Source organism: Aquarana catesbeiana, linkage group LG07 (genome assembly GCF_042186555.1).
Source record: "Aquarana catesbeiana isolate 2022-GZ linkage group LG07, ASM4218655v1, whole genome shotgun sequence".
NCBI lineage: Eukaryota > Metazoa > Chordata > Amphibia > Anura > Ranidae > Aquarana > Aquarana catesbeiana.
Genome location: NC_133330.1, coordinates 52,144,268 through 52,163,042, shown reverse-complemented (window position 1 = coordinate 52,163,042; position 18,775 = coordinate 52,144,268). Strand labels below are relative to the sequence as shown.

Below are 18,775 nucleotides of genomic sequence, written 5' to 3'. Positions count from 1 at the left end.
GGTACGGATGGATGCCAATCGGTGCCAAACAATAATGCCTGCCAATCAGTGATGCCCATTGTGGGCACTGATTGGCATCCATTGTGGGCACTGATTGGCATCCATTGTGGGCACTGATTGACATCCCTGGTGGTCTAGTGTGGCATACCTGGTGGTGACATCCCTGGTGGTCCTAGTGGCGTCCCTGGTGGTCCAGTGTGGGCATCCTCAGGGGAGCTGCGCTAATAATCTTCAGCACAGACCCCCCTGTCAGAGGAGCAGCCGATCAACCCGCGTCTGACAGACAGGAGTGAGGAAAAGCCGATCAACGGCTCTTCCTGTTTACACTGTGATCAGCCGTGATTGGACACAGTTGATCACGTGGTAAAGAGTCTCCGTCAGAGACTCTTTACCTAGATTGGTGTTGCGGTGTGTCACACTGACACACCCTAACAACGATCGCCGCGATGCGCAACCCCTGGGGGCGCGTAGTGGCTTGATATCCTGCTGGACGTCATATGGCGTCCGGTCAGGATATTGAAACTACTTTGCTGACGTCATATTGCTATATGGCGGGCGGCAAGTGGTTAAATAACTTTTTATGCAGCAATCCCTTCTCCTTTTTCTATATTATGGCCCTTGGGAAGACCTGCTTGCATTGCACAAACATACATGTCTGCCGTGCACCTCATCCTCGGAACTTTGCTATATATATATATAATTATATTAAGAATAATAATATATATATTAATTCGAATATTTTTTTTTAATATATTCATTACTTAATATTTTTTATTATTCTACTTAATATATTATGTTATTTTATTGCATAATTAATTATAATTATGTTAATAAGAAATAATAATTATATTAATGCCCCTTTTTTATCAAGTTTACTTTGTTTTTTTATTTCTTTGTATAGAATAAATGCTGCTAAACATACTTTTTTTAAACTTTTAAAAATGTGTATTGTGGTTGCAGGTACACTATGATATGGCAAAATAAAAATAGCTTAAAGCAGGAGATATTAGATTATGTAATCAATTGGAAGATCTAAAGAACCCAATTAAGTTTTACATTATTGTAATACAGAGGAAGATAAATCTATGTTAACTCAAAGGACTAATTGTATTTTTAAACAGCTTCCATGGTCTGGTTGGGGTGGCACAGGGGTGATGGTGGCTAGCCAATCCCTCTTCTCTTCTCCTTCAAAACGCACTGTCAATATAGGAAGTGTTTAACCACTTCAGCCCCGGAAGGTTTACCTCCCTTCATGACCAGGCCATTTTTTGCAATACAGCACTGCATTATTTTAACTGACAATTACTCAGTCATGCGACGCTGTACCTAAATAAAATTGATGTCCATTTTTTTCCCACAAATAGAGCTTTTTTCTGGTGGTATTTGATCACCTCTGCATTTTTTATTTTTTGCGCTATAGACAAAAAACCCGACAATTTTGAAAAAAAAACAAACAATATTTTATACTTTCTTCTTTAAAACATACCCAGTAAAAAAATGTAAAAAATCTAAATGTCTTCATCAATTTAGGCCAATATGTATTCTGCTACATATTTTTGGTAAAAAAAAATCCCAATAAGCCTATATTGATTGGTTTGCCCAAAAGATATAGCGTCTACAAACTATGGGATATATTTATGGAATTTTTTATTTTATTCTTTTTTACTAGTAATAGCGGCAATAAGCATTTTTTAGCGGGACTGCAACATTGCGGCGGACAAATTGGACACCTAACTGACACTTTTTGGGCACCATTGACACCAATGCAGTGATCAGTGCTAAAAAAAATTGCACTGTCACTGTACTAATGACACTGGCTGGGAAGGGGTTAACATCAGGGGTGATCAAAGGGTTAAGTGTGTCCCTAGAGGGTGCTTTTTAACTGTGGGGGGGGGGTGCTTTGACTTGTTTGTATAGGCAGACCGCCATTCTGCCTTTCCTTAGAACAATCGGCGGTTCCTGACGGACATCGCGTCTGCCGGTCCCGCTGCATTGGCTTCCACTATGTCCAATCACAGCGGGAGGGGTCGCTGGCAGCGCTCACGCGCCCCAGACCCCATGCACAAAAATAACGTACAGGTACAGTATACAGTATATCTGTGTGGGGCGGTCCAGAAGCGGGTAAAGTAGAACTAAAGATACTTTTTTTTTAAACTTTGCTGTCTGTGTCTCATTCAAGAGTTTTCCCTTCACTTCCTGTTCCACCAGGGTCACCATAACTAGTGTCCTCTTCCTGTCTATTCCTGTTCTGGGGACATCTCCACATTTGGGATTTTTTTTTCAGTGATAATAAGAAACAGGACAAATTAGGAGGGTGCGTATCCCTGATAGGGGTACAGACAGCAATGAAAACCTGACAGGTGTTCTAATACCTCTCTACTTTATCCAGAACCAGCCCATACTTTATTGGTGGGTCTCTACAATACGTTAAACACTTCTCCACCCCTTTGGTAAATTTTCCTCAGCCTTTCTAGGTACCAGGTGCTGAGGCAGTGATGTGGTTGTTTCCTTGTTGCAAGGTTTAATTTTATTTATAAAACTTGAGCACACATTTTTAACTTGTAGCTTGTAAATGCGAGCAACAGTGTGAAAATACTCTTAACAACATAAGTTTTACAACTTACAGCTAAACTCTTGGCAAATATGAAACAGCATGCTCTTCAATCCAGTTATGTAGTCATTAAATTCAATACAGTAAATCTAGTTTTATATAAAATTTGCATCAATACTTTACTTCATAGAAAGTTAAAGTGATTGTAAAGTCTTGTTTTTTTTTTTGTTAAAAATAACAAACATGTTATACTTACCTGCACTGTGCAGTGGATTTGCACAGAGCAGCCCAGATCTTTCTCTTCTCGGGTCCCTCTTCAGCTCTCCTGACTCCTCCCTTCTGACGAGTGCCCCCCACAGCAAGCAGCTTGCTATGGGGTCACCCAAGCCGAGCTGCAGCTCCGTGTGTCCATTCAGACACGGAGCTGCAGCCCGGCCCCGCCCCCTCTCTGTCCTCATTGGCTGACTGACTTGACAGCTGCAGGAGCCAATGGTGCCTCAATGCTGTCTCAGCCAATGAGGAGGGGAGTCCCAGGCATCCAAGACACTCCTACAACATTGCTGGATAGAGAGGAGGCTCAGGAAGGTATTAGGGGCGCTGAGGGGAGCTGCTGCATGCAGAAGGCTTTTTATCTTAATGTATAGAATGCATTAGGATAAAAAACCTTCTGCCATTACAACCACTTTAATAATCTGGACAGAGTCACCCCCTGCACAACAGTATTTCTACTGAGAAAGAAACACAAACCAAGGAAAGAGAGCAGCTCCATCTGAGTGCAGTATGTCAAGTATTTAATGGCAACAAAAAATATATACACATTCACAGTGTAAATAAAAGAAGGTCAGCGTGGTGGAGACACTGTACGGGGTTCATCCGCTATGGAGGGAGGATGTGCTGTGTGGTGTGGAGGTGTCAGTCTGGTCACGGATGGTCACGGCGGTGCTGGTGGCTCCCAGCACTTCCTAGTCCATGGGTACATACAGAGAGAAGCCGCCGATATCACTTCCGGGTGTCAGGTAGATGTCAGATGGAGCGGGGTGGTGCACGCGTTCGGAGCATGCGTGGTCCTTTTTCAGGCATTAGGTGATGATATTAGGTGATGGTATAAATATACTTCCGAGATTGGTGGGTGAGTACTGACTAAACCCACCAATCTTGGAAAATAAGCTGACAAAGCATTGGAATAAAGCTCATAACTATTTAACATTTATAGATACAACTTGGATATGAGAAATGAAAAGAGGGGAGGGGTGGTGAACGCTGAAAAGTATACCATAAGGGGTGGGGGGGATGGGGGGGCAAGGGAGAAAAATGAAAGTAGAAATAGAAATGAAAATAAATATAAATATAAAAAAAAATGAGAAACTGAGAAAGAAACAAGTTCAGCACTCTGATCCAGTCACCCCTTTAATGCTTTTTAATTTGAACATGCTTGCAGAAGGAAAGTGCAGAGTGTTGACCTCATTAGTGTTCTGCTTCTCCTTCATTGTCTAAACATTCTGTGGCAGGTTACTGACCAAGCTGTATTGATTAAAAGTGAAGTGTGGGAATCCTAAAAAACAAACATTTATACTCAATTAGGTGGATGCAACATTGATCCAATACTGCAGCTGTCCCCCACCGCCTCTACACCAAGAACTGTGTGATCAAAGACTGTTGGTCACTGGCTCTCTGTTCTGCCCATCCAGCACTTACTTAAGCGCCAGGCTGTTGACGGGGCAGAATTGGCTGGCTCAGTCTCTGAGCACCACACTGAGAGGCTAAGCCAGCTGCCGGTCAGGCATCTGGGTGGATCCCAACATTAAAGTCTAGAGCCCAGACCAACTCATTGACACCCAGATAGCATGGATAACGTGCCACAAATTTGTGTCAGTTTGGAATTGTAAGTCGGTTAACGTGCTACACATTTTCATTGGCAAGTTGTACATTGCAGAGCATTTGAAGCACAAGTTCTAGTTGACACTTTTCCAATTTGTAGCAAATTTGCATGGCAAGTCGCTAGCAAGAGAAAAGTTGCAGTGGTAAGTCTACAGCAGTGATATGCAATTAGCGGACCTCCAGCTGTTGCAAAACTACAAGTCCCATCATGCCTCTGCCTCTGGGTGTCATGCTTGTGGCTGTCAGAGGCTTGCTATGCCTCATGGGATTTGTAGTTCTGCAACAGCTGGAGGTCCGCTAATTGCATATCCCTGGTTTACAGCATGAAAATTCAGTCACAGTGCCCCCTGTGGTGGGATGACTATTGCACAACATAACAGAACCAGAACTTGCAGAAGACTTGCAGAATGTTTGCAAAGAAAATTGAGTCATGCAATGCAGACTTGCTGAAATCATGCAACAAACTTGTGAAGCCTGGCAAGTCTAGCAATAGCTTAGCAAGTCATTTTCAAACTTTCAAACTTGTAGCACAATTGCCTACCAGTCCGCTGTCGGCTGAATATGGGTTTCCCTGAACTTTCCACAGGAAAGAGCAGTGGAAAGTGCATTCTACAGTCTGCCTGTTAGCTTAGAGAAAGGAGGGGTCTCTGCTTAAAAAAAATATATATATAGAATTTTTGGGAATTCTAAATAGTATTCTAGCAAAAAAATGATGCATTTTTCATGTAGGAGAGAAGTGCAAGAATAGGCTTGGGAGGCAAGTGGTTAATATCATTTTAACCACTTCCCGTCCGCCATATAGCAGAATGATGGCCGTAAAGTGGTTGCATTATCCTGACTGGGTGCCATATGACAGCCAGCTGGATAAGCCGCTTGCACGCTCAGCGGAGTGATCAGTGGTGTGTTGTGTCAGTCTGACACACCGCATCTCCTATCCCTGTAAAGAGCATGACATAAACTCTTTACCATGTGCTCAGCTTTGTCCAATCTCAGCTGATCACATGGTAATTAGGAAGTGCCATTGATTGGCTTTTCCTCTACTCTCACTGACAAGACAGAGTAGAGGAGAGCCGATCGGCTGTTTTCCTGATGGGGGGGGTCTGCACTGATAATCAGAGCATTGATTATCAGTGCAGACCCATCGTGGGTGCCCACTACATCCCACCAGGGATGCCCACTAGAGACCAACAGGAATGTCAATTAGTGCCCATTGAAATGCCAATCTGTGCCCATCAGTGATTGCCTGTCAGTGCCTCCTATTCAGTGCTGCCTATCATGCCATCTATCAGTGCCCATCAGTACCTCCCATCAGTGCCACCCATCAATGCCCATCAGTGCTGCCTATTGGTGCCCATTAGTGCAGCCTATCAGTGCCCACCAGTGATGCCTATCAGTGCCCACCAGTGCTGCCTATCAGTGCCACCTATGAGTGCCCATCAGTGCCGCCTATGAGTGCCCATCAGTGCCACCTATGAGTGCCCATCAGTGCCACCTGTCAGTGCTGCATATCAGTGCCCATCAGTGCTGCTTATCAATGCCGCCTATCAGCGCCCATCAGTGTTGCATATAAGTGTCTCATCATTAGTGCCACCTCATCAGTGCCCATCAGTGCAGCCTCATCGGTGAAGAAGAAAACTTACTTATTTACAAAGTTTTATAACAGAAACAAAGAAAAACTTTTTTTCTTCAAAATTTCCGGTATCTGTTTATTTGTAGCGCAAAAAAAACAACAACCCAGAGGTGATCAAATACCACCAAAAGAAAGCTCTATTTGTGGGGAAAAAAAATTATAAAAATGTTGTTGGGGTGCAGTGTTGCACAACTGCGCAATTGTCATTTAAAATGCAACAGCGCTGAAAGCTGAAAATTGGCCTGGGCAGGAAGGGGGGAAAGTTCCCTGTATTGAAGTGGTTAAAGTATATCTAAACCCCAAACCAGAAAACGTAATATATTGTAGCTTACCAATCCTGTCAGCAACACACTTCCTATTTTAGGATGACCACACTCGCTGACTGCAGTGTATCTATAAAAAAAACATCACCGCTACTGCAGGCTGTTCTCCTGACTTGGATTACAGAACACCCCCACTTCATATGGACTACAGAGCACTGCTCATCATGATATAAGGGTGTCGTTTTGTAGTTTACAGAAAAGAGCAGGGAAAAATAATAACATTGTTTGTTATTTCAGTTCATTGCATGGGAAGTTACATGTGCACTGGGTTTCTGGTAGGATCAATGTGTATTTATTTCTGCACTTAGTTCTTGAAAACGAATGCAGTCACCATATCTAAGGACTGAAAATTCCTTATAAATTTATTTTGTCTGTACGTTGTTTTTGAAACTTGGGAGTTTTTTTTTTTTCTTTATGAGTTATCCATATTATTCCTGTATATCATAAGACAGATTTGTAGCTCAAGCATATTATTGGTTTCTTTTTGAAATGTGAATATTTTGGTATTCCCAAGTGCCAGCCACAAAAGTCACACATTATCAGTAGCAAGATCGGTGGAGGGTACAAAGAAACCATATTCTCTTGTGAAAGGCCTCTCTTGTTAAGAGGCCGTTCAAACATTACAGTACAGATTGCAATTTTTGGAATTTAAGGTCTTTTGATTTGTTTAAGAAAGGGAAGTAAAGCTAACCAATTAACCCCTGACAGGAGGTTCATTAAAGGTTTGTAATCCTTTGCCAAGTCTTTTGTGTAACTAAACTAGACTAGTGCTGAGGATTTGCAAAGCTTAGTCCCTTCACTGGAGGAGGCCTCGACTTCGAACATTTGTGCAGTTTTCACAAGACTTATATTACCAGAAACAGACTGTGCTGACATAGAACGACGTAGGTAATCATTGGATCCGCGCTCTTTGCGCGACAACAATAGCGAGTAATAACGATGGTTGTCTGGGCTGCTGATTTCTTTAGTGAATGGATTAGACTTGTCTCTTGTCCCATTCATATGGATTATGGTGCGGTGTAAATATTCAAGAGCTATCTATAATATGTAGCCGCCTGGGGATAAAAGCAAGAGGAAGTGTATACTTGTACTCTGTCACCTTATACTCCTTTCGTTTAGCAGCTCACAGTTTCTCCATTCTGTTTCATTCTTAGTTGTATGGATTCCGCTATACACATTGCACAGAGCACTGTTTTAACCACTTAAGGACCAGGCCTATTTTTCAAACTTGTTTACAAGTTAAAATCAATTTTTTTTTTGCTAGAAAACTACTTAGAACCCCCCCCCCCCCCCCCAAACATTATATATTTTTTTTCGGACACCCTAGAGAATAAAATGGCGGTTGTTGCAATACTTTATGTCACACCGTATTTGCGCAGCTGTCTTAAAAGCACAATTTTTAGGGGGGAAAAAATACATTTTTTGAATAAAAAAAGAAGACAACAGTAACGTTAGCCCAATTTTTTTCTATATTGTGAGATGATAATGTTACGCCGAGTAAATTGGTACCCAATATGTCATGCTTCAAAATTGCGCTCGCTCGTGGAATGGGTACAAACTTTGACCCTTAAAAATCTTCATAGGCAACATTTAAAAATTTCTACAGGTTACCAGTTTTGAGTTACAGAGAAGGTCCTGGGCTAGAATTATTGCTCTTGCTCTACAGATCACAGGGATACCTCAAATGTGTGGTTTGAACACCGTTTTCATATGCGAGCACAACTTACGTATGCATTCGCTTCTGCGTGCGACCTTGGCGGAATAGGGCACTTTAAATTTTTATTTTATTTTTATTATTTATTTTGCTTTTTATTTTTTATTTTTACACTGTCTTTTAAAAAAAAGATTTTTGGGTCACTTTTATTCCTATTACAAGGAATGTAAACATCCCTTATAATAGAAAAAAAGCATGACAGGACCTCTTTAATGTGAGATCTGGGGTAAAAAAGACCTCAGATCTCACATTTACACTTAAAAGCAATAAATAAATAAATGTCTTTTTTTTTTCAATAAAAATAAATGTCCCCTTTAAGACCACTGGGCATCGTCCAATGGTATGGAGCCGAGTGGGGACCATGTTTCCCTCACTTAGCTCCATGCCTCAGAGGGGAAAGAAGCCGTCGGTAGCGGCGGAGACCACTGGGGAGCGGCAGGAGGAGGGGGCACCTCTCCCGCTGCCGATAAAAGTGATCTCGCTGTGAATCTGCCACAGAGACCACTTTTATCTGAAAGCAGGCCGCCTGCTGTTTAAAAAGATGCTGGGGTTGTGGCAGCTATCTGCTGCCATAAACCTGGTATTCAAGGTCAAACAACCGCCGTATAATGACAGCGGGCGGTCCGTAAGTGACTATGGCTAGTTGCTCTGTGTTTTATATTTGTAGAGGTTTCTGACTCTGTTCATACAAAAATTTTACAATAAAGTAAAAAACACTGACAAAAAAACGATATAAATATTATATTTGTAAGTCACATTGTATTGTCTAATTTGATAGATGCTATACACTTCTCTCAGTGGACATATTTACCCACCATATTTACCCATCATATTTACCCACCATAACCGTTGAGGCATGGTCTCCACTAAACTTCTGAAGGTTTGCTGGGGTATCTGGCACCAAGCCATCAGTAGCAGATCCTTTAACTGCTTCACAACCGCTCCATAGCAGATTTACTGCTACAGGGTGGCCGCTCTGTATATATACGTGATTCTGCACTTCCAGGTTTTGGGCGTGAGCATATTTTTAGCACTGATCACTGTATTAGTGTCGCTGGTCCCAAAAAAAGTGTCAAAAGTGTCAGTTAGTGTCCGATTTGTCTATCACAATATTGCAGTCCCGCTATAAGTCGCTGATCGTCGCCATAACTAGTAAAATAAATAAATAAGTAAAAATATCCCATAGTTTGAAGACACTGTAACTTTTGCGCAAACCAATCATTATATGCTTATTGGGATTTTTTTTACCAAAAATATGTAGCAGAATACATATTGGCCTCAACTGATGAAGAGATTAGATTTTTTACATTTTTTTTATGTGATTTAGAGCAGAAAGTAAAAAATATAGTTTTTTTTTTTTCAAAATTGTCGTTTGTTCTTTGTTTATAGCACAAAAAAATAAGAACCACAGAGGTGATCAAATACCGCCAAAAGAAATCTCTATTTGTGAGAAAAAATGGACATACATTTTCTTTGGGTACAGCGTTGCAAGACCTCGCAGTTGTCAGTTAAAACAACCCAGTGCCGTATCGCAAAAAATGGCCTGGTCAGAAAGGGGGGTAAACCTTCCAGCCCTGAAAAGGAAAATTCCGGGAATTTTTTTCCCATGCATTGGGGCTATGCCCACACTGCATGGGTTATCTGCTCATTTTGTCTAGGGTCACACCAAAATGCTAAACTTACCCAATCCATCTGACAAATGGGGCTCCCCCGTGTCCAGGGGTGGACTGTCCCTGCCGTCCTTACATCCAGAAACGGTGGGGGGACAGGAGCAGCAGGGACAGGTCTTGCGCTTAGTGGATAGGTGGATTAGGTAGTATATCTCCACTCTGCTCTCCCCAAAAACAAGCAGTTAACCCATGCAGTGTGGGCATAGCTCCACTGCATGCAAAAAAAAAAATCCCAAGAATTCTTCCTTAAGTCCTACAAGTTGCGAGGTGGGGCCCCCATGGATTGGGCTTGTTTTTCTAACAAATCCCACAGATGTTGATTTGAATTGAGATCTAGAGAATTTCAAAGCCAAGTCAGCACCTCAAACTCATTGTTATGTTCCTTGAAGCCATTCTAGAATTCATCAGACCAGGCCACCTTCTTCCATTGTACTGTAGTCCACATCTGATGCTCCCATGCTCATTTGCAGGTGCGTATGGCTGTGGACATGGGTCAGCATGAGCAGTCTGACCTGTCTGCAGGACACGCAACCAATTGAGATCAACCAACAAGTCTTGGCCACTCATGACCATGTCAACGGCTCATCAGTTTTCCCTCCTTGGACCACTTTTGGTAGGTCCTGACTACTGTAGACAAGGAACATCCCCCAAGAGCTGCAGTTCTGGAGTTGCTCTGAGGCAGTCGTCTAGCCATCTCAATATGGCCTTTGTCAAAGTCGCTATGATTTTTAAACTTGCCCATTGTTTCTGCTTTCAACACATCAACTTCAGGGACAACATGTTCACTTGCTGCCTAATATATCCCACCCACTTTCAGATGCCATTGTAACAAGATAATCAAGGTTTTTACTTTATCTGTCAGTGATCATAATGGTATGGCTGATCAGTATATAGAAAACAGTCTACTGTATCTATCCATCTACTTTATATTCAGTTGGAGTTGATTTAGGGTATAGAGAATGTTCACAACCTCTTCCCTCTCACATAACACATATACATACAAAGAAGACAATGGCCTTTAATGCCCACACATCACACACATTTATCCATGGATGACTGAGGTTTCTGTGCTGAGAGCATGCTCCCAGCAAAGTGACCAAGCTGTAATAAACATTGGGAGTTAGCGGGACAGGCTGCCAATCATGTTCACTCAAGATCCACTCAAAGGAGTTCAAATGTATTTGTCCAAAGAATGATACTCTGTTATATGCTGTCTTTTGGTCTGTTTTATATAAAACTAAAAGGATTTTCTTATATCTGTTTGATAAGTTCCTGTGGTCTCTGACTCTGCTGACTGTTATCAGTTAGCACTGTTCCAAGTTCTCTTGGTGGGCTACCAAACACTAAAGCCTGGTACACGTTATAAGTTTTTTTTTCAGTGGGTTGAACAAAAAAAAAAAACCTGTCAACTCCTGTCGGAGCCGCTGTACTATCTGAAGTTAGTACAGTGATCTCCCCGCTAAGCTATTGTGTTCTGACAGGAGGATGGCACCCCACCAGAACACTCCAATCACTCTGCCATTGGCGGAGAGTGCTGATTGGGAGTCAGACGGTTGATGAATTTCCAGCATGCTCATCCGGCTTCTGTCGGACAGGATGCCATACACACGTCCCGAATGTCGGCAGTTTTCTTTTTGCCACCCAATGTCTCCCGACATTCGGCCCGTATGTACAGGGCTTTACCCTTATGTTATGAAGATGAGTGAGGGGAAGGTGTGTTGTCCTAGGGTGACAACACTGCATATTCATAGATGCAGTATGGTGAGTGAGTGTTGGCACCCTAGAACAGAAAGGGATGAGTGGGAAAAACTTAAGGAAACAAAGCCCCAAACAAAAAAAAAAGAATTACTGCAGCCACCGCATCTAATTGCTGGAAAGCTGCAATATATTACATCTTTGTGATTAGATATACAGTATCTCACACAAGTGAGTACACCCTTCACATTTTTGTAAATATTTTATTATATCTTTTCATGTGACAACACCGAAGAAATACCACTTTGCTACAATGTAAAGTAGTGAGTGTACAGCTTGTATAACAGTGTAAATTTACTGTCCCCTCAAAATAACTCAACACACAGCCATTAATGTCTAAACCGTTGGCAACAAAAGTGAGTACACCCCTAAGTGAAAATGTCCAAATTGGGCCCAATTAGCCATTTCCCTCCCTGGCGTCATGTGACTCGTTAGTGTTAGAAGGTCTCAGGTGTGAATGGGGAGCAGGTGTGTTAATTTTGGTGTTATCACTCTGACTCTCTTAAACTGGTCACTGGAAGTTCAACATGTCACCTCGTGGCAAAGAACTCTCTGAGAATCTGAAAAAAAGAATTGTTGTTCTACATAAATAAGGTCTAGGCTCTAAGAAGATTGCCAAGATCCTGAAACTGAGCTGCAGCACAGTAGCCAAGACCATATAGCAGTTTAACAGGACAGGTTCCACTCAGAACAGGCCTCGCCATGGTCGACCAAAGGAGTTGAGTGCACGTGCTCAGCGTCATATCCAAATGTTGTCTTTGGGAAATAGACGTATGAGTGCTGCCAGAGTTGCTGCAGAGGTTGAAGAGGTGGGGGGTCAGCCTGTCAGTGCTCAGACCATACGCCGCATGTTGCATCAAATTGGTCTGCATGGCTGTCGTCCCAGAAGGAAGCCTCTTCTAAAGATGATGCACAAGAAAGCCCGCAGTTTGCTGAAGACAAGCAGACTAAGGTTATGGAATACTGGAACCATGTCCTGTGGTCTGATGAGACCAAGATAATAAACTTATTTGGTTCAGATGGTGTCAAGCGATGGTGCGTAGAGGCAACCAGGTGAGGAGTACAAAGACAAGTGTGTCTTGCCTACAGTCAAGCATGGTAGTGGGAGTGTCATGGTCTGGGGCTGCATGAGTGCTGCCGGCACTGGGGAGCTACAGTTCATTGAGGGAACCCGGAATGCCAACATGTACTGTGACATACTGAAGCAGAGCAGGATCCCCTCCCTTCGGAGACTGGGTCGCAGGGCAGTATTCCAACATGATAACGACCCCAAACACACCTCCAGGACGACCACTGCCTTACTAAAGAACCTGAGGGTAAAGGTAATAAACTGGCCAAGCATGTCTCCAGACCTAAACTCTATTTAGCATCTGTGGGGCATCCTCAAACGGTAGATAGAGGAGCGCAAGGTCTCTAACATCCACTAGCTCTGTGATTTCGTCATGGAGGAGTAGAAGAGGACTCCAGTGGCAACCTGTGAAGCTCTGGTGAACTCCCTGCCCAAGAGGGTTAAGGCAGTGCTGGAAAATAATGGTGGCCACACAAAATATTGACACTTTGGACAACAGGGGTGTACTCGCTTTTGTTGCCAGCGTTTTAGACATTAATGGCTGTGTGTTGAGTTATTTTGAGGGGACAGCGAATTTACACTGTTATACAAGCTGTACACTCACTACTTTACATTGTAGCCATGTGTCATTTTTTCAGTGTTGTCACATGAAAAGATATAATAAAATATTTACAAAAATGAGAGGGGTGTACTCACTTTTCTGAGATAATGTAGATGCGCTTTAAGGAATACGATGAAGCTAGATTCACTTTAAATAGTCAATATGCCAGAGAAATGTAACTACTTTCCTACTGGACACTTTTACCCCCTTCCTGCCCAGGCCAATTTTCAGCTTTCAGCGCTTTGAATGACAATTGCGTGGTCATGCAACGCTGTATCATTTTTTTGAGACAGATCGAGTCCGTCGGAAAGATTTGAAACATGTTTCGTTTCTAGGTCCGTTGAACTTTTGGGGAAAAAAAGTCCGCTGGAGCCCACACACGATCGAATTATCTGACGGAGTCCGGTCCGCCAGACTAAGTCTGCCGTAAAGTCGGCTCGAGTGTACGCGGCATCGCACTTTAAGTTAACTACCTCCTTTACGTTTGCACTTGTTAGTAAGATCTTCTCTCTTCTCTCAGTTTATAGCTTGTAGACTCAGATAAAAAGAAAGCAGCGCCCGGTGACAAGGGAAAAATATGGTCCATATATCTTTAATAAAAATTAGCAATATGTATATCAAGCCAAAGTGTTTCATTGGAATTGACTCCCCCTTCATCAGGGCTGCTGCTGCGTACTATTTGGTGGGAATGATTCCCATGAGTGGTTATATTGGATCAAGGTTTCTGAATGGCAGGATGCTGGCTTTTTTTTGTATAGGCAGCAATGAGTTTACAGCAAGCATTAGAAACTGCACAGCAAGTCATAAATGCAATTTTATTTGTAGTAATATTATTCATAATTAAATACTAAACATGATAGGTGTTGTAACAAATTACTACTCAGGATCTAAGTACCATATAGTGAAATTTGTAGGATTAATTTTGTAGTATAGTAATAAACATAGTTTTTCCCTTTTAATTGTCCAAATATATATTCCTATACATTTTGATGCTCTGTCATGTAGCATGAGTCACACAGACAGGTTTACTGCACAGTCCCATCAGCTCTGACTGTACACTGTATGCTGCTTCTTGTGTCAGTAGGTGAACCAACCAAGTCACTCATTTCCTCCTCTTGTCCTCCAGGCCTGATGGCATAGGAACGGTTACAGTTGAAGAAAAAGAGCGATTTGAAGAAATCAAGGAAAGACTTCGCTTGTTGCTGGAAAATCAAATCACACATTTTAGGTAAAGCATCTCTTAAAAAGTGAAAAAAAAAAAACATGTAACTTAATTAGCTCACTCCCTGGGAATAGGATTTACACAGAGGAAATTTGTATATTCCTTTATTTGTAGGTATTGCTTTCCATTTGGCCGACCAGAAGGAGCATTAAAAGCAACTTTATCCTTGTTGGAGAGGGTAAGCAGTCATTTCTCCTTACAGAGGTGTAATACTTCCCCCTCTTGCACCAATAAACTTATTATGGTCATACCCTTTGATCAACCACTCTGAAGATCATGAAAGTGTTTGGAGCACATGGTAATTGTTTATTAGGAGAGAAAAATAAACAAGGATAATACTTAGTTGAGCTAAAGCATCTTCTATTGTCCCTAACTATAGATACTTACATTCTAAAAGCAAAATAACATTTTTTTTTTTTTAAACTCCTAAAAATATTAGACGTTTGTCCTTTTGCCTTTAAAAAGACCTGTACGTTTCACCTCCTGTTCTACTGATCTCCTGTTATTAAGGTTTTAATGAAAGATATAGTTACTCCAGTTCCTCAAGAGGATGTGAAAAATGTTATCCGGAAATGCCTGGAGCAAGCTGCTTTAGTCAACTACACAAGACTATCAGAATATGCCAAAATTGAAGGTAAGAGACTCATTTTATAACTTTGCAGGAAGCTCACTGGTTCACTTGGTTCATTGATTGATCCAAACGTTTACTTAGAAAGCATAGAAAGATGACTGGTTGATTCATGTGCAAAGTCTTATACATGTTTTATAAAATATTGGCAATTGAGACATTGTACTTTGGTTTTAATATTTGTCTATGTTTTGTCTTGGAATACTGCCTGTCAATGTGTATTTCTGTACTTTGCTTTTTTTGGAAATTTGAGTTTAGTGTTTTGCCATTTGGTCAACCCGAAAGTATTGGTTTGCAGTGAACATATGTTGCTATGAATTGTTTTGTTTATTTCAGACTAGGTAAATTTGTTGATCTAAAAAATAAAGTGCTTTAGCTTTGTGGCATAGCTCTGCAAAGGTACATTTTAACAAGTATGTATAGCTTATAAATTGTTTGGTAAAATGTGTTGTTGGTTTTTGCAGTCCTTTATACTTTGAAAGGGTTTCTTTGTCCAAGTCCTTTGTAGGTCAAGTGGGTCTTAACTTTGCCCACCTGACAATGCTGAAGGAATGGCTGAAAGAGAAGTTATTAAACTTTGCCCAGTGAGAAACACTTAAGAACTGGGCACTAAAGGGATTTTTCTCTTGAATAGATCTTGTCCTAGAGATGACTGATACAAATAAAAGTATGCAGGTTTTGTTGTTGTTGTGGATTTGGATGATGAATTAAAGGCTCTTTGGTTGGCAAAACAAAGACATCAATTCCCTTGTTATATAAAATATAAAAACATGGCTGATTGGACGTGGGAGGAGTATGTTTCCGGGATAATTTTCCTCCTTTACAAACTTTGCCTTGTCAGAGCTGTTCTTCCTTTAGTAAGTGCTAACTCGTTGGTAAGATCTGCTCTCTTCTTTCAGATAAGTCAATGCAAAACAAATCTTTAAAAAAAAATCTGTAAGTAAAAATGCATTCATTTCCAACGTAGAACACTATAGCTCTTCTTTTGTGCCGCAGTTTTTCTCAGTTGTGTGAATACTTTGCCCTTTTTTTTCTGCACTGTGACTTTTAGGTCTGGGAATACTTTGAAGCAACAATCCTTTTCTTTTCCAGCTCTCTGTTTAGAGAAGTTCCTCATCCCACACTACCTGCTCTTCGCTTCTTTCCCTCCTTACTCGTTATTGGCACAGCCATTTTCCCTCTGCTTTTCTGAAAGTGGTTGCTATGCCAATAAAAGAGCATGCTGGGATTGTTAACTCTTAACAACCCAACATCCACCAGTTGCATGAGTCTGGTTTTCTCTTACAAGCATAGTAAGGTTATTTTACTTCTACCTCAAAGGCTACCGCCCATTACTATTCAAGTTCAAAATCTCAACTCCCAACAACGGAGTCATTAAAAAAAAAAAAATTGACCAATATAAATAAAGGTATCAAATTCAGGTGGTAGTGGTACATTTTCAAAGACTATGCTTGTGAGGAAAACTTTTACGTGCCTTGGATACTTAAGGCTTGAATGCTTAGTATCTTAAGCCAAATTCCGTCAGTTTTCTTTCCTTTTATGTTTGGATCATTTGAGTCTTGCAAAGAGTACAAAAATCCCTAAAAAACACAAATAAACTGTACAACATCACAGTCCCAATCTGTGACATATGGGCATGCTGAATGGTTAATCCAGCAAAATTCGAATAAAAAAAAAAACAAAAAAACAAAAAACACCCTTCTCTGTGTGTCCCAAAATACTTTAAATCTTTTCTCCTTTTAACCTGATGTAACATTTTCCTCTAACCTTTGACCTCTTTACCTCTCTGACCTAAGCCTCTTGCATGCCCAAATCCTCTTTTATAGGGAAAAAGAGAGAAATGTATGAACACCCTGTCTTCTGCTTGGCCTCCCAAGTGATGGATTTAACCATTCGTGAGTACTTACCACCACCTCCTCTCCATGCTGTCTCCACTCTGTTGCCATTACCTCGAAAACCTTCAGATCCAAACCAAATCACTTTCCTTGCTTTAAGTCTATGAGCATTCTCCCTGTCTGTTGCTTCTGTCTGTGAAACCCAGTGTGAAAGTCCAGTCACTTTTTATCAGCCTAAAAGAGGTTAAAACAACTAAGCCATTTGTCTGTTTAAACTGGCACCTGTCTGTAAGTTTATGTCTGTGACCTGAATGCATTTTTACTTTTGCTTCTGTGTATCGCCAATTTGTTAAATGCTTGCAACCAGTTTTCAAGGGTACCTCTTCATCAAGGGACATGTGATAGAGCTAGAGGTTGCGCTTGTAACGACCATGTGTACTAAATGATACCATTGAGGAACGTTGAGGAACGTACAATACTCACCAGTTGTCTTAACCCATCTTATTTTTTTATTATCAATTTTGCAGCGGACACAAAAAGAACACTTGAATAATCTCTTATTGACAAATATAATTCATGTCTAAAAGCTTTGTATAAAGTTCACAGATTTTTCTTTTTCCCTCTTATCGGGAGCAGCCTCCACTTCCTGTTTGATAATGACATAACATAACATAATGAATATGTTAATGATTTTGGGTGTATAGCACTTTTTTTTTTTGATCAAATGTCATATAACAGAAGTGAATGGGGGTAACGGATTGGTCCACTTGCTCATTAATCGTGCATATTATGTTCTTTCTCTTCTTTCCTCCTCGCTTTCTCTTACAAATAGAGAATCAAAAGGATGCAGGTGAACAACTGTATATGCCTTACAAAATAATAGGATTGTAATATTTTCTGTTTTCTTTTTTTTTTTTTCCTTTGTTTTATTTTTATAGCTCCTTAAGTCATGTGATCCTGCGGGCTGTACAGGAATCACACTGCCACTTAAGGAGTTAATTTGTGCTGTCTCAAAAAAAAAAAAAAACACTGCAAATCCTTTGTGTCAATAACAGAGCCATTTTAGTATGTGACAATTTAAAATAAAAAATATTGAAAAAAACAAAATGAAAAATTACTCTCCACCTCCCTTCTCATATTTGTGTTAAAGCCTTTTAAACTGTTTGTGTTTTCTGTACATGTGTACTAACAGCACAGTCAGAAAAAAAACTTGTGTTTTGCGTCCTCTATGTTTGTAAGATAATGAAATGTTATACATGGCTCCAACTATTTAACAGTCCTGCCCTTTGCAGCACAAAACATCCTTTAACTGTGAAAATACACACCAAGACTTCTTCACAGTTGGAGATATGCATTCTTCTCCAATTTTTTCCCCCTGTTTTAATCCCACCAAATGGCCGTCCTAGAGTAACCTGGAAAATGTCACTTTTTTTTTTCTTCCGTAGGCATTTTGCATTTATTTTATTTTATGTTCTCAAGGATATTTTTAAATATGGCTTACTGCATGGCTCGTAGAATTCCTAATATAGTGATGTCAAAAGCGGATATGCTTGTTTTTAAGGGCTTTTGTAGGTTTCTCTTGTTTCAGTTGAGTTGTCCCTTGAAACAAGTGCCACTAATTCAAGACGGCCTAACATATTCCAGAGTGAATTTGTCAGTGCTCATTTGCTCTGCACTGCTTTGTCATTATCTACTTCAGTTCACAGGCTGCCATTCGCAATATTGTAGAGGTAGTCTGTCAGTTGCATTATTGAAACTCATGTAGGAACGACTTGCGCTTGTGTCAAAAGACAACTTACAGAGAAGCATATAAAACTCTCTAACTCTCATCCTACATAGTGCAATAGAATATCAAGTCCTTTATCACAAATATGTGATGTGCTTTTTCTGGTCATTTTA

General features: G+C 40.8%; 1 protein-coding gene across 13 annotated transcripts in view; it reads left to right on the top strand.

The window, feature by feature from the left end:
* The window catches only part of CADPS (calcium dependent secretion activator), a 666,812-nt gene that overhangs the window by 461,515 nt on the left and 186,522 nt on the right, over nucleotides 1-18,775 (top strand). For 4 of the 13 annotated variants that reach the window (XM_073592156.1, XM_073592157.1, XM_073592163.1 and 1 more), the window contains exons 14-18: nucleotides 14,318-14,419; nucleotides 14,528-14,591; nucleotides 14,924-15,047; nucleotides 16,868-16,936; nucleotides 17,709-17,726. In XM_073592156.1, the coding sequence (XP_073448257.1) occupies nucleotides 14,318-14,419; nucleotides 14,528-14,591; nucleotides 14,924-15,047; nucleotides 16,868-16,936; nucleotides 17,709-17,726 (377 nt within the window). The remainder of the gene's footprint in view (nucleotides 1-14,317; nucleotides 14,420-14,527; nucleotides 14,592-14,923; nucleotides 15,048-16,867; nucleotides 16,937-17,708; nucleotides 17,727-18,775) is intronic. The other 9 variants (XM_073592166.1, XM_073592167.1, XM_073592162.1 and 6 more) reach the window with 3 other exon arrangements.